The following is a 14,988-nucleotide window of genomic DNA, read 5'->3' as shown; positions in this document are numbered from 1 at the left end:
GATAAAGTTGTGAACCGTGTTGCTGTTCCGTCAGTCGGATAGTCCGTTCTGCTTGACTTGGAACACGTACCTGCGGCACGGGTACGATATCACTCTTCTACTGGTCTTGTTATCGGGGAGTATGCGCAAGAGACCGTCCGCGTCCTCGGTCCAGAACTTGGTTTCGGGGTCTTCCTCGAGGACCTCGGAGGGGATCAAAAATCGATAACACGAGTTATAGTGAACGGGCGGCACGGGAGGGTTCTTCTCGCCGAGAACCGTCTCGCATGCGATGGAGTGAATGCCATCCGCGGCCACGACCAAGTCGGCTTGGATCTCCTCGCCATCCTGCATGAGCACGGCCGGCAGTTCGGGGTTCTGCAGCCTGATCAGCACCAAAAAAAAGTAACGTCACGGAGGACAGATGGACAGGGGGGTTTTTCCCCGTACGCGGCACTCACGTATCCAACGACGCACGAGTTCGGATGGATGGTGACGGGAGCACCCGGGCCCGTTGGACTGGTCGCTATCCTTTTGAGGGTATCGTGCAGATCCACGCGGTGCGCGTACCACAGCTCGGCATCGTACATCTCCACGTTGTCCGTGTTGGCGTCGGTCGACGTGATCTCCATCGTCAAGGGGTCCTGGAGCTGGACAGGCCCGGCCTTGACGAAGCCCGAAGCTTCCGGGTCGAGACCCCATCGGGTGAGGAACCTCGACGTGTTGGGTGGCACGTTGATGGCGGCGCCGACCTCGTCGCTCAACGAGGATCGCTCGTAGATGCGCACCTGGTGGCCCGCGCGGCGGAAAGAGATGCCAGCCGAGAGGCCAGCTATGCCGGCTCCAACAATGACTACGTCCAGCATGGCGCTAGCCGTTTTGCGGGATGAACAAACGGGGGTGGGAAAGAGAAGAGAGACAGAGAGAGCGAGAGAGAGAGCGAGAGAGAAAGAAAGAGAGAAAGGGACAAAGGCAACTGCTATCAGATCGACTGGATGTTGAATGTATGTCTGGGAGCCTGATTTCTCCGCAAGTGAAGAAGCCAAGAAAGAAATTCTTCTGCTCGGGGGAGTCTTCAGCAGGAGAACCAACACGGGGAACGGCGCCGTTGCATTCTCCTGCATCTGACAGGGGACGTTGGTAGGGTTACGATAGGCCACCCAACCCCGCCAAGAGGGGTCCACGATCTGCGGTGCAACCCGCTCTTTGATGGGAACTGGCCTGGGATCGGAACTCAACGGCCGCCAGGGCGGCGCAGCTATTGGACGGCGACCGAAATGTAGGAGTCTCTGCCATCAACCTGAGGATGTTCACCAGCCATGGGTCCACGTCAGGACGGGGCACAACGGTTGAGAGAACAGCAATGACTAACTATTTCCTCCCCGCATCGTGGGTTTTCACTATTCGTTCATGACACTCCTCACCAAGGATCGTCGCAACAGTCGGCGTAGACTAGAAATGGTAAATGAGGACAGGTGTTTCTCTGTGGCTCTCTCGGTTTACTAACGCTTTCTCTTCTCTCTCTCTCTGCTTGATAGGAGTTGTATGGGGCTGCATTCCTCAAACCCATCAGAAAAGGGGACAGAGATAGAACCAGAGAGATCTAGGCCCCGATAGAGTTTGGGCTAGTATCAACACCTCACTCAAACGGTCTCGATTGTAATTTCGGACGTCATCTCGACTTGGTTTCGTTTCTGCAGGCTCAATGTCTACATAGTGCCACTCCCGCAACCGCTGAAATCCCGTGTCCGAGGAGGAGGAGATGATGGCCAGGGGCTGGTCAAATGAGCTCCACCGGGCCACCGCATCGGATCGGTTCCTGAGTCATCCTATTGGCCTCCTCAATCTCGGCTGGAGCGCTTTCTCTGGAGCTACCTGAGCTACCCATCCCATCGCCGTTGCCTCAAACCCATGCCGGAGAAAATTTGATTTACCGTTGAGAGGGGGAGAAGGTTTCATCTCCAGCCAGTACTAGTCTCAGTCGGGTCAACTCGGTAACATTGTCGGATTTACGAATACCTCTTTTTGACTCGGTCAGTGCCTCCTTTGCTCACCTCTGGTCTCAGTCTACTACTATTCAGGGGCGTATTATCGCGCCTCGGAGGCGTAGGATGGCTGCTTGCCGCACAACGTCCCGTGTCCCTAGCTCGCCCGTCCTTTCACGGGTGACACGGAACCGGGACGGAGTTCCTCGATTTTATCTGGGCTGATAGGTGGCCAAAACGACTCCAGCATCAAGATCCGCTTAATAACGTTGTGGCCGTGCACCCTTGCCGTGGCGCCGGGGAGCTTCGGATAACTCAGGGGCAGCGGGCCGATCCTTGCCAGTCGCAAAATCGGTCGGGCAAAGTCGGTGCCGTGTGTCGATGCCGAACAGTCAAGAGTGGTCTTGTATATGAAGGAGCAGCCGTTCCAATGGCTTGTCAGTTAAGGCCTGGCGATCTGGCTGATGCTGAAACACCTACTTCACTCCATGTTAGTCGCCAGATTTGGATATTGTTTCATCTAAACCTGTTCCACAAGGTTACAGAGACTGGCAAGTTGAGCAAGTGACAGTGAAGAAATGAGACCGTTTGAAAGAGGCCTAGTGAGCAGATGTTATCTCAATAGAGTCGAATCTAAGCCCAGTAAACTGTTGAATGTAATCAAATAGTTGTCCAGTGGAGCTAGCATTCTTAGCGACCAGGACTGGACCAAGACTGCGTTGGATCAGACTCTACGACTTGAAGACTGCCATTATGTGCCACAATGCCCCTTCAGTCAAGAACATGGTCGATATCGTCAAGATAATCTCGCCTCTTTAAAAGCTGCACATACAACACCCGGCCTTTCCAGCTGCAAAATCCATCGAAAGGGCAAAATGAGGATACACAAGTTCGCACGAGGAACCAAGAAACTTGGCAAAGTTACTGCAAGTAAATAGGAGTTACACGTGAACATGCAAGAGCGGACCTGGCTTAACCATGGGACTTTTTTCTTCTTCTATAAAGTGGCAAAATACCAGAATTCTCCAAAAAAAGGCGTTGGAATTTGTGTCACTTGCGCGGAACCGTTCTGTCTTTCGGAAGTCGGTAACGTTCATGCCGGCTGTGGATCCGATTTCGGACATCAGTGCCGACGGGTCACAGCCGAAAATGGGGCGGGCGGCAAACGGCCTCCGGCGCGCCGCGACTCTGACTCATCCGCTCGCAGGCTGGGAACTCTCCTTCTTTCTCCCACTCGGAAGAACGCATGAGATCAGAAACAGAATACCTCTTACCGTCCCCAAGTTTCCAAGTTTCCTGTCTTATCAGCTACTCACTACTCTTTATCCTGCCGCCCAGTAGCTATGGACAATAGTCGAAAGGCAGACCAGCCGACCCCGCACCCCCGGCTCGGGTGGATCGGTAAGAAACAAGCTGTGAAACCTGAATCTGTTCACTGATACATTGTCTTAGGTCTCGGGTCCATGGGTATTGGTATGGCAACAAACCTACAGAAGCATCTCTCTAAACTAGGTGCTCCAAATCTGCAGTACCACAACAGGACAATGTCACGCGGCGATCCCTTGGCAGAGATCGGAGGGGTAGCACGCCCCGAAGTCGAAGATCTTGTCAGTACCACAGACATCATCTTCATGTCCCTCAGCGACGATGCCGCGGTTGACGCAACCCTGGACGCGATTCTTGGCGCCGCCGCAGCTCTCGACCTGACGGACAAGATCATTGTGGATACTTCCACCGCCCACCCACTGACCTCGGCGAAATCAAGGGATCGTCTTGCTGAAAGAAACGCACAGTTTGTCGCTGCTCCCGTTTTTGGCGCCAGTCCTGTGGCTGCTGAAGGAAAGCTGCTGTGGATCGTTGCCGGACCCCACGACGCCGTCGAGGACATCAGCCCGTTCGTCGTTGGCGTTATGGGCAGGGGCGTCATACGGCTCGGAGAAGACGTGCAGCAGTCCAGCATGATGAAGACAGCTGGGTAAGTTGAAGCAATTCTCTTTTCATAAGCCGGTCACCGAGCGTAGCACTCACCTTGCACAGGAACTTCATGACCGCCGGGATGATGGAGCTCGTCGCCGAAGCTCACGTCTTTGCCGAGAAGACGGGACTCGGCACGGACGCAATGGAAAGGCTCATAGAACAGCAATACGGGCCCTTGGCTCTCTCAATGTCGAAGCGTATGACGACAGGGGCTTACATGCCGCCGCGCGGCGCGAGGCCTTGGTCGGACCTGACGCTGGCGTTGAAGGACGTCGGTCACGGCATCGACTGTGCGGAGAAAGTCGGCACCCGACTGGAAATTGGCGAAGTCGTGTTGAGACACTTGAGTGAGGCGAAATCGTTCTCGGACGCGGAAGGTAGGCCGCTCGATTCGTCATCCATGTACGGAGTCTTAAGGCGGGAGTCTGATTTGCCGTTTGAGACTGAGCTCGTCTTGAAGCGAGACAGCTCTGGAGTCTGATTACTCCCGCGTGGAAGGCCGAGACCTCAATTTTGTATAGTAGTCCTGTTTCGGGTTTTGACGATAAAACCAAGTTGTTAGCGCAGTGTCAATTCAGTTCGGCAAAATAAATTTTGACAACAAGAAGTTGATCAGGCGATGTCGACTGTAGCGGTCGTCATGGCCTTGCTTTTTGCAAGGCAGATCCGTTCGGCAAAACATTTCTCATCATAAGTATAATAGGGTTAAATCAAGGAGAGAAAACATGCTTTTGGGTGTGAAGACTTAGCCTGCGTTTATAGCGACAAGTGTCGAACAAAAAATATGATCATAGTATTGCATTTTTGCACTTGTCTTTTGCAACACCCTATGAGAGTTGGAGAGATCGGATCATGAGGCTTGAAAGTATTGTTTCTTTTTTTCCTTCCAGACTATTTCCTTGGTGAGACATCTTTTATACATGAATCTCACGACACTAAACCCGACTAACTTGTTTTACTTCAAGTCACGTATTACGAATGGAGACCAAGACTGGAGTCTATTGGTGCATACAACTTCAGTCACCGTGCATCATTTTATCTCATAAGTCACTCGTTGTTTTCCCGAGTTCGTACGGCTGAGAGGTTACCAGAGTGATTTGGAAAAGATGACTACACCCAGTAAATTATGAGCGAGTATGAATCATTCTGACATCCTTGTCGGGTTGTCGTTTTCACCAATGATGTTATTCGGATGAAACAAGAAGAACTGCCAAGATTCGATAAAATCGCTCAGAATTACCATTTAGGCATGAGTAGAAGCCGAATGGGGGTGCGTCAGCCTTGGAATCGCTGCTTACGGGAGGTCTCGTGACCATCCATCGCTTGTGTCAATCTATTGTTATGTCTGTCATGGTCTCCAACAAACCATTCAAGTCAGTGGCAAGCGTCTATGATATCAGTCTAGTGACTGATTACGAGAGATGTGACCTCTAATCCCGTTTGTCGACCGCGTCTACCAAGACTCCATCTGCATGTGGTCAGACAGAGAGGGGCTGCGTTTTACGAGCTTATGGAGGACGCCCGCCCCAGAAGTTCGAGCAATTGGCGGGGTCGAGATACTCCTAGCTGAGAGTGGATTTGAGGTCTCTGTTGTCAGCAGGGTCATGCAAAACGCCAAAAGAGTAAGTCCAGGGGCGGTTGCTGACGCTGAGGATCCACAAGGAACCGTTGACGCCACCAAAGTTGTTCGAGAAGCTGAAGGTGGTTCGAGTGGTGGTGGATATGGTGTCGATACCATCGGTGTAGACGATGTAGCCAGTGAGGATGCTGATGGCAGTGGAGAAATGAACTGGCCAGAGTGGAAGCCATCGACGCCGCAGAAGGCTGCACCGGTGATGGCGTTGGCGAACAACTATGCGTTCTCGAGCATTTTGCTCTTCTTCGTCTTTCCTCGTCGTCTTACTCGTCGCATTCGTATTCATCCTCGTCAGGTTCGATCTAAGTTTTACCTTGTCGCACTCTCAAACGCCTCTTGTCATGCCCTCATCGGGACGTTCCCATTGCTCCCCTGTCTGTGGTGATGTTAGCCTGCATTTTACTCCGACAGAAGCAAGATGACGTTGCTTCGGGTTGAGAAATGTGAGTTGCTTAATGCTAAGCTGCATTTCTAATGAGTACGCTACGATGCAGCTATCTTTCTAAGAAGAATCCTTTTGTTGAATTTAGAGTGAAACAACTTTTGCCATGTGCGTATACTAAGCACCTAGACCTGTCGCAGGTTACATGACGTGCACCGCAAACCAAGTCGACCACAGTTGAAAACGAGCGCTGAGATGGTGATGGGGGTTTAAAATTTGATTCGGATCTCGGTAGACTAGTGGCATTCTAGTTGCCGCAATAGAAACGGCGACAACAGCAGCAGGAGCAGCATCTTTTTCAGCTGATGCTATAGATGGATTGATTTAGGCTTTGAGAAGGGGAGTACCGCTCGGATAGGAGAGATTATTGAAAGGCGAACTGGTCTGTTAACCATAACTCAGACCAAGCATTGGAACCTTTCCTCGAGGCCCACACCCACGAGTGGATTGCAATCAATGCCATCCATCATCGACCTAACGACAGAATGGCTTGTCCAAGTCCCATAATAGCACCCCAAGCTCCAGTCTGAGATGGACCAGTAGTCAGCAATTTTGTGATTTCCTCTCCTCTTTGCTCACACAACTCGTTGATTTCTGGTTTTCTTTTTTTTTAACTCACCGAGGTGTCGGTATTAGCTTTTTCCTTGGTAAAGGTGGTGGTGTAAGAATCCATCACTTTCCAGTGGAATTGATGGATGTCGCTGTCAGTCGTAATGCCACTGAACTCCATCAGGTAGTATTCCCAACCAAAGAAAGTCACCATGCGACCGCGTTTGATGATCTCGTCGTGGGGCATGAGCCAAGAGAATGTATCGTAGTGATAGTGGTGCAGAAGATACACTTCTGAATCATCTCCCTGCAGTCGCAGGGATAGAAAGCCCTCATTTGTGACGTTGATGTCGATGCAGAAATTGTTGAGCTCGTTCCAGTAGCGACCTTTGAAGGATTCCAATGCACGCGGCTTGGTCCCAGGCACCCGATGTTTTTCAAGTTCTTCACGGACATTGTCAATGGTGTGAACCGCAACCTCCTGGAAATCTCGCGTGAGCTGCAGGTAGTCATTAGGTTCTGGAGTCTGCAACAAAGTCTCAAGGAGAAACTGGCCGATGAGATCAGGGGTGTCAACGAGAGGGAGCGAGTTCTGAAGAACGACGATGCCCGCCTTCAACTCAGGAAGGAGCAAAACAACCGACGTAGAGCCGGGCTGGCAACCGTGATGATACAAAACCAATGTCGAAGGGCCTCCTTTGCCGACGATGGGCTCTTCACCCAGTCCAATGTTTGCCGATATTCTCCCAAGCTGGCCGGGAAGCTGGCCACGAGCCAAGCCGAGGCCATATCCCTGTTCGCGGATGGACTGTCCAGGCAATCGAGCTTGATTGAAAGAAATCAGCCTGCAGAATTTCAAGGAGGAAATGTCGGTTGAGTCGGTGCCGGAGTCGAATTGCGCGTTGATCTCTTGCAAGAGAGCCTTGTAATACACGAAGAGATCCGCTAACGTGGATTTGACGCCGCCTGCGGCCTCCATGATGGTACCGTTGCCAAGCAAGGGACGGCCTACTTCAATGGGCGAGAGATCCTTGAGCACGCTGTAGGACTTTGCTTCGTTATCGTCAGAGTCCATCCAGGAGGTGCTTGTCCGATTCATCGCGAGCGGCCGGAAGACGTAATCCTCCAAGAGCTTGCCAAGTGGTTTACCAGTGACCTTCTCAAGAACTTGCCCGACGATCTCATAACCGAAGTTATTGTACGAGAACGAGGTCCGAAATGGTTCCACAAAGCCGAGTCCAGTGAACGATCTGATTGCTTCGGATTTGGGCAGAAAGACAGCGTTGTTCGCGCCCAGCCATAAATTGTCACTGTCCACCACACCAGTTCGGTGCGAAAGTAGGTCGACAATATTGCTGTCATAGCGAACATCTTTGGACATGCAGCCGAACTCCGGTAGCCAGGTGCGAACTGGGTCACTCCAGGTCACAGCAGGCTGTCCTTGTCCGCCAAAGATGATCATGCCTGTCAAGACAGATACGACGCTTTTGGACAGGGAGTTGATGTTGTACCTGGTTTGGTCGTTGGGTCGTAGCTGGCGCTCCACATCACGGTAGCCTAGGTGATAGCTTTGGGTAGTGCCGTCGACTCCGTTAATGATTCCGATGGATAAGCCGGGCGCCCCTGCGGCTGCCATGATTTCCTCGATTTGAGGAATGACGCTGGCGATCTTACCAAAGTGTGCCCTGACACCACAACTACTGTCAGGAAGGCCTCCCCAAAGCGCACAAGAAAAGAGGCCAGGCTGCAAAGAGCACGAAGTCCGCTTACGATCCGCGCAATGGACGCATGTGATTACAACCAAGCAATGGAAGCAATGCGGCAGCTGTCACACCAAGCCAAACGGCAAACCGTTCCACGATGTCTCACTCGTCTTCAACCAGCCATAGTCCACTTGGTTGAATTCTCAACTGCCATTTCTACCATGGCACAAACCCAAGACACGCCAATTGCACTGGTCTGGGGATGTATTGAGATTATATTGCGGGTAAGAATCGTCAGTAGCCGCGCGGAATCTGTGTCGACTAATGAAGTTTTGCTCCTATCTCTGTTCAGACAGCGGTGCGGTTCGTTTCAACATTTGAGACGATCACCACCATGCTGGAAACCCTTAGTTCGACCGTGACCAAAATGAACCGTTACCTGAGGTTACTCCCCCAAAGCGAGTCGTTGAAGAACCATGTTCGATCTGTTTTGGATGAGTTTGTCAGCTTCTGCATCACGGCTATTGATTTCTATGAGAAACTGAGATGGTGTACGTAAAACTTCGTTGACACTAATAACTACGGATTCCCTTGTGCTGCTTGTGCTAACATCCTTCTCCAGACACTCCTATCAAATTCATCTGGAAGCCACTTCACGAGCACTTCAAGCAGGCATCGACCAGGATCACAGTCTGCGTCAATAGTTTTGACCAAGAGGCTAGCATTGCAGTTGACGAAGTCACGGTAAATGGTATCCAGAGTATCGAGCGCCGACTACACGACTCGGCAGTCCCTCCTGTGGCCACCAAGGCGGTCTTTCAAGTGGACTTTGCAAGAAACGGTTTCTTCACGGGACGCAAGACTGAGCTTAGCAGAGTTCACGACATGTTCATATCAGCACGTCATGCGGGTTGCCAAAGGGCCTGTACAGTTCACAGCATGGCCGGAGTAGGCAAAACTCAATTCGCACTGGAATACGCTTATCTCTTTAGGAAAGGATTTGACTTCGTGTTTTGGCTACCAGCTCAGCATGGGCCAACTCTCGCTCAGAGATTTGCAGACATAGCTAAGGTCACTACTGCTCAGAAAGGCCATCAGCCATCCTTTTTACAGCAACTTGAAATGAATGCTTCTATCCAGCAGTCCAAAGACTGGCTTGAGAAATGCGGTAAGTCTTGTATCCTGTATTCGAATAAAACGTGAGTCACTCGGCTGCTGACGGGTTCAAGAAGGGGAATGGCTGCTGCTGTACGACAACGTGGAAGATTGGGAAACCATTAAGCCCTACTGGCCAGCTGGCCAGAAGGGATCGATCCTGATCACTACCCAGAACTTAGAGCTTGTTCAGATCTCTGAAGGCTACGAGATTAGCCTCACTCCTCTTCCGACCGACGAAGGAGCCTCGCTGCTGCTCAAACACCTTCGGAAGATGGACAATGCAACCAAAGGCGAAGACTTTGAGACTGCAAAAGAAATATCCCGCATTCTTGGAGGACTTCCGGTTGCAATTTCCCACAACGCAGGCTATATTGAAAAGTCTCAGAGAACCCTGCGCGAGTTCGTCGACAAATATGCCACCATGGAGGAGTCCCGCCACATATGGTCCCAGGACTGCAGAAGCTGGACCAATCAATACGAGCGGACCTTGGAGACGACCTGGGATCTTGCCTTGAGCGAACTGAATTGCGAGATACGCGACTTGACAAATGTCTTGGCAATGCTGGACCCAGACAGCATTTCGGAAGACATGCTATTCAGTGGTTGGGATGCCAAAAATGCTTCGTCAGCCGAACCCTCCCTCATTCCGCGAGCTTTGACATAATGATTGCTGCTTGCTAACGGTTCCTTTCGCTAAATAGGCCTGAAGATTCGATTATCGCCTTGGGCAAAAGATGTCTCGTACGAAGACAAGATATCGCGGGTCGCATAGTCTGGACCATTCATCGCGCCCTGCAGCGAAGTCTGCTGCATCGCCTAGACGAAGACCATGGAGCTAGACAGAAAGTCTTTGAAGCCACTTTCAAGATTGTTCGACGGGCCTTTCCAAGGAATTCGAGCATTCAAGCACCATCCAACGAGAACTGGCACGCATACGCTGCCAATCTGAGCCATGTTTTGCATCTGCAGGACGTATACAGAAGCAGCCGAGATCACATCCGAGTCCCACGCGAGTTTCCGGGTCTCTTGATGGATGTCGGCAATTATCTATGGGAACGTGGCTTTTACCTCCAGGGGATTGAGTCCCTTAGACTTGCCATTCAAGTTCAAGAAGAGTCGCCAGGCCAGGACCTCATGGAGCAATCCAAGATTTGCACTCTCCTTGCCGCTCTCCTCCATGAGCTCGATGCTAGTGGACGGGAAGAGTCGGAGGAGTTATTTGTTCGTTCGTTAAAACAAAGAAAGCAGTGCATCAACGACTGGACTCGAAGGGGGCTGGCAATAGCTGACGACGACCTTATCCTATGGGCCAACGCGTGGAATGATATTGCCTGTGTCATGCTCAGGGAAGGATGCTACGATCAGGTCGACATCGTCTTATTTAGGTCAATCGAGCTTAAACAGAAACAGGGCATTCCCGAGGACAAGTCGGCAGCTTTCAACTACGCTGTAAACTACTTAAATCTCGGGTATCTCAGAACAGCGCAAGGTCGGCATACCGAGGCCATCATCCTCTCTGAAAGAGCGGAAAGCATGATGGTAGCTGCCATGGGCGCGAGGAGTCCAGCAGCCCAGCTTTTCGCCCAGACCCACGCATGGGCCCTGTATTCTGCAGGTCGACTACACGAAGCACTGATCAAACATGAAAGGGTACGACAAGCGAGGATCAAGATCTTTGGCAAAATGAATGCTCATACACTGAAAAGCTACTACGCTTGCGGCGTTGTACATCACTGTTTGGGCCAGCTCGATGAGGCAGAGTAAGTCAGCGATCTTGACACAGCCTGGTCCAAAGGGACTTTGTTAGAGTTCCGATTTCAACTGACGCATTAGAGCAGACTGATGCTCTCCCACTGTTTGACAGTTCCTATCAGTGGCGATTGGAGTTTGAACTGCGTGCCCCGTGTCAAGTTCCGTTTGGCCATGGTCATGGAGGACAATGGCAAGAGCTATTCCGAATCGCAAAGCCTCAAGGCCGACGCCCGACGGATACATGAGGACCTTAGCCAGGATCCTCTGCCATTCGAAATTACGGACGGGGAGGACCCCGACGAAATGGTCATATATGATCACATGGTGCCCTGCGAAGGGGGTAGAAGCACGATTGGCCGCCTTCACACCGAACTCGCCAGCCTGCCTCTGATTGCGGAGGTACTTAAACTAATATTCGGCGGCTGTGTTACCCCAATATGCACATAACATGAGTTTTCTCATAAAATGCACCTTTTTATTCTTCCTATCTGGCGACGCTGTTTAGTACTATTGGTGCCTGTACGGGCTGGTAGGGTTGAACGGAAACCGGAAGGGTGTGCATCATGAGTTATTTTCTTGCAGTTTTCAGCTGTTAGTTCATTCAAGTGGTACGTTGCATTTGGAAATGATTCGAGGCCAACGATCGGGGTTGTGCTTGGCTCAGGGAAGGGCGCCGCAACGCTGGAAAGGCTGTCTCTTCTTTGTGATAGAGTGGTTTGCACTCATCTAGAACGAGATCCCCGCCCTTAGCTAGCTCTTTTGTATATACGTTCCATCAACAAGTTGAAGATAGGGACTGTGAATGTGGTGACAAATGCCACCTTTGGTGCACGAGTTGGACGCTTCCATACATGATTGGTAAGGCCTGCCCCCAGGCTGCTCGACGTGCTTGATTCTGGAATAGAACTATATATAGAGACCAAGCTCTCTCAAATGGAGAATGAAAAATCCAGTCGAACTAACCACTTCGCAAAGATACAAACGCACCGCGTTCGGCACAGCCACCTTAGCGAAGCTCAAACTACACTTGCCTCAATCGTAAGTTCCCAGGAGCCTTTGCCGTCACCCATAAGATCCGTATGCCTTCTCACGTATATAGCATCAAACTGAAAAACATACCATCAGTGAGAATGTCTGAGCAAGGAGGGCTGCCTTCGGAGCAAGTGTTCGCCAATAGCAACATCGCTCCAGCCTCCTCTGGCTCTCAACAGTCCGCTCACAAGAATTCCGTGGGAAATCATGCTTCGGATATCAATCTGCCCTATTGGGCTCGGGCTATAGAACGTCACGAGGAAACCGACGGCCGCAGTCAGCCTTGGAAGAAGGCAGTGGGGTCAATGGTGGAAGACAGGCACTATCTGGGCTACAGGGAGTGGAACTCTGAGGCTTCTGGGACCGATTTTGCAGGGAAATGTACTGAATGTGGTGGGAAAGGGTGTAGGTTCTGCACCGTCACGTTCACCGGTTGACGTATGCGTGTGCGTGTGCGTGTGCGTGTGTGTGTATGTTATGCATGGCATGTTCATGGCATCGCATTGCATTATCCACATTAGGAAGAGTGTGGCACACATGGATTGTTCTAGTGGGCAGGAAACAAGTCTTCTGATCACAAGTAGCTCGTGTAACAACACTCTTCATGAGAACCAATCATTAGGCTTGGGATTCTGTCACTTCGACGCAGTCATCGCGTACTTCTCATTGACATTGTTGGTGCCACCGAGCCTGATGGTGCCATTAATCACTCATACTGGTAAACGTTAATTAATATCTTGGCCCTCATCATTGTATCGTTCTGTGTCACGTGTGCCAGCCTGCGTAGCATTTCCTTCCAAGCCCCAATTATAAACTCCTGCAATGCCTCTTTCTATCCCTCAAAATAATCGATTACGCATTTCGGCCCTCCCTACTGAAGTCATTACCCCTACTCTAGCCGTGCTTGGAGCTATCCTTTCAGTCACTTCGTTCATCTACCATCATGATCACCAGCATGCGCCACAGAAACGCCAGGTTGGTCTACACCAAATACCGGGAACTGTTCAGAACAGAGCGACCCTACCGCATTCTGAGTACCTTTGGCGGGTCCAAATGTCATGGGCCTGACACCAATCTGCGATTCGGTCAAGAAGAAACGGAAATCATAACCAACATTCGCGGCAGTGAGGCGTCCTTCACGCTCGACCAATATGGATTTGAGTATGTGAATTCGCCCACCCATTTTGAAGATTGGGAAGACCGTCGCATGGTCGAAGAGAGGTATCTGCCAGAGATAGAAAAACTTCTCCTGGAAACAATTGAAGGAGCACATGAGGTCTTCATCTTCGATTGGAGGGTAAGGAAAGGCACCGTTTTATATAATTCTCCAGCTCAGCATATTTTGGCCCCCAACAGTTTGCTGATAATATCATATGCAACAGTTACGTACTTCAGAACCTTCACACAATGCACCCGACATGAATAACCCGACAAGTTCACTTGGTGCAGCAACACAGGTCCATCTTGGTTGGTTGAATCAATATCTGTAATTTGGACGTCGTACACCACTGACATAAATGTAGACCAGTCTGCCTTGGGGGTTTTCAAGCGTGTCAGGCTCCTAATGGGAGATAAAGCGGAAGCCTTGCTTCAGGGGAGGGTCCAGTGTATTAAGTATGTCTCGACTTCCAGTTAAGTCAAAGCACCCACTTTTGGGCCACCCCCACATATGGGCCACCCAAAAATGAGGGTATTCCCATCGACACCAGTATGTTCAATTAACTATTGACTGCACCTAGATGCCACCACAATACAGCTTTCAGCCTCACTAGGTAAATCAGCCTCGCTGGACTCATCTGTGATATCCTCTTTATCGCCAGCCTCAACCTGAGCCTTCTGGATGTCTTTGATGTTGGCGAACTTAGTGTTTGGGTTGATCTGAACTGCCTTCCTTTTCCTTACTGCAGTGTTGGTAACTTGGGCCTGCAGAAGCTCCAGCTTATGCTGGGCAGTGGCCAGCTCATAGGCCTGCTCGCTGAAGCCTTTTTTCACCTTCATGAAAAGGAGGCGTTGGGTATGCGCATCATTATCCAACTCTGTGAATAGCTTCAGTTGGCCAGACAGATCCTTCATCTTCCTTGGCGTCGACCATGCCACTGCAGACGACGCAGATGCCCATCCTTCAGCTTCCTTGCCCCTAGACTGCCCTTTGCTGACCTGATCTGACGATGCTGATGGCTTTGGTGTTGTTGGGAGTAGGAGGGAGCTCATCAGAGGCTTCGCCATAGAGACAGGCCATAACCCTGTCCATTTCCAACCACTTCTGATGTTCTGCATCGTCATACCTGCAAGGGCAGCCTTATAATAACAGCCTAGGAAGTTCCTCTTGCCTACAATAGTAGAGTCATTCCATAGACTAAGGTATCCAAGCTCCTTCCTATAGGCTGCCTTAAGAGGGCTGAAGACTGCTTGATCAAGTGGCTGGAGGACATGGGAGGTGTGTGGCGGTAAGAACAATAGATGGATGTTGTTTATATAGCACAACCACATAAAGTCAGTCGTTGTGTGGCTCCCATGCCCATCCAGGATCAATAGTCTAGCCTCCTCCTTATCCCCCTTGCCCTGAGGGACAGTCTGAGGGATAAACACCTTCTGCAGCCATTCAACTGCAGTAGCATCTGTTGTCCAGCCATTTTCAGTTGCTGTGAATTGCCAGCCTTCATAAGGGCTAAGATCTAGAGGAAACCACTGCTGCTGGACTGTCTTACCCTTATCTATAATAAGGGGATGAAGTCTGTGGCCTAGGGCAGAGATGCATTCAATAATAGACACCCA

At 50.8% G+C, this 14,988-nt stretch overlaps 6 protein-coding genes across 6 annotated transcripts; 4 read left to right on the top strand and 2 right to left on the bottom strand.

The window, feature by feature from the left end:
- Positions 1-30: 30 nt before the first annotated feature.
- Positions 31-1,103, bottom strand: CH63R_13315 (FAD binding domain-containing protein; the record flags this gene model as incomplete). The annotated part of the gene is made up of 2 exons (XM_018308289.1): positions 31-357; positions 441-1,103. The coding sequence occupies 2 exons, from the start codon at positions 1,101-1,103 to the stop codon at positions 31-33; spliced, it is 990 nt and encodes a 329-aa protein (XP_018152706.1).
- A 2,324-nt stretch (positions 1,104-3,427) lies between these two features.
- Positions 3,428-4,422, top strand: CH63R_13314 (6-phosphogluconate dehydrogenase family protein; the record flags this gene model as incomplete). Its single annotated transcript, XM_018308288.1, has 2 exons — positions 3,428-3,939; positions 4,002-4,422. 2 exons carry the CDS (start codon positions 3,428-3,430, stop codon positions 4,420-4,422), a joined length of 933 nt encoding a protein of 310 aa, XP_018152705.1.
- A 991-nt stretch (positions 4,423-5,413) lies between these two features.
- CH63R_13313 (uncharacterized protein) lies at positions 5,414-5,962 on the top strand (the record flags this gene model as incomplete). The annotated part of the gene is made up of 1 exon (XM_018308287.1): positions 5,414-5,962. One exon carries the CDS (start codon positions 5,414-5,416, stop codon positions 5,960-5,962), a length of 549 nt encoding a protein of 182 aa, XP_018152704.1.
- Positions 5,963-6,629: 667 nt separating this feature from the next.
- On the bottom strand, positions 6,630-8,204 carry CH63R_13312 (Penicillin-binding protein; the record flags this gene model as incomplete). Its single annotated transcript, XM_018308286.1, has 1 exon — positions 6,630-8,204. One exon carries the CDS (start codon positions 8,202-8,204, stop codon positions 6,630-6,632), a length of 1,575 nt encoding a protein of 524 aa, XP_018152703.1.
- A 288-nt stretch (positions 8,205-8,492) lies between these two features.
- Positions 8,493-11,628, top strand: CH63R_13311 (Transcriptional xre family; the record flags this gene model as incomplete). The annotated part of the gene is made up of 6 exons (XM_018308285.1): positions 8,493-8,555; positions 8,624-8,822; positions 8,894-9,439; positions 9,501-10,053; positions 10,131-11,189; positions 11,268-11,628. The coding sequence occupies 6 exons, from the start codon at positions 8,493-8,495 to the stop codon at positions 11,626-11,628; spliced, it is 2,781 nt and encodes a 926-aa protein (XP_018152702.1).
- Positions 11,629-13,156: 1,528 nt separating this feature from the next.
- Positions 13,157-13,778, top strand: CH63R_13310 (Methyltransferase CmcJ; the record flags this gene model as incomplete). The annotated part of the gene is made up of 2 exons (XM_018308284.1): positions 13,157-13,510; positions 13,737-13,778. 2 exons carry the CDS (start codon positions 13,157-13,159, stop codon positions 13,776-13,778), a joined length of 396 nt encoding a protein of 131 aa, XP_018152701.1.
- Between the last annotated feature and the right edge of the window lie 1,210 nt (positions 13,779-14,988).

Source organism: Colletotrichum higginsianum, chromosome 9 (genome assembly GCF_001672515.1).
Source record: "Colletotrichum higginsianum IMI 349063 chromosome 9, whole genome shotgun sequence".
NCBI classification, from domain to species: domain Eukaryota; kingdom Fungi; phylum Ascomycota; class Sordariomycetes; order Glomerellales; family Glomerellaceae; genus Colletotrichum; species Colletotrichum higginsianum.
Note: the sequence above shows the minus strand (reverse complement) of the source record. Positions and strands in the feature narration are given on the sequence as shown.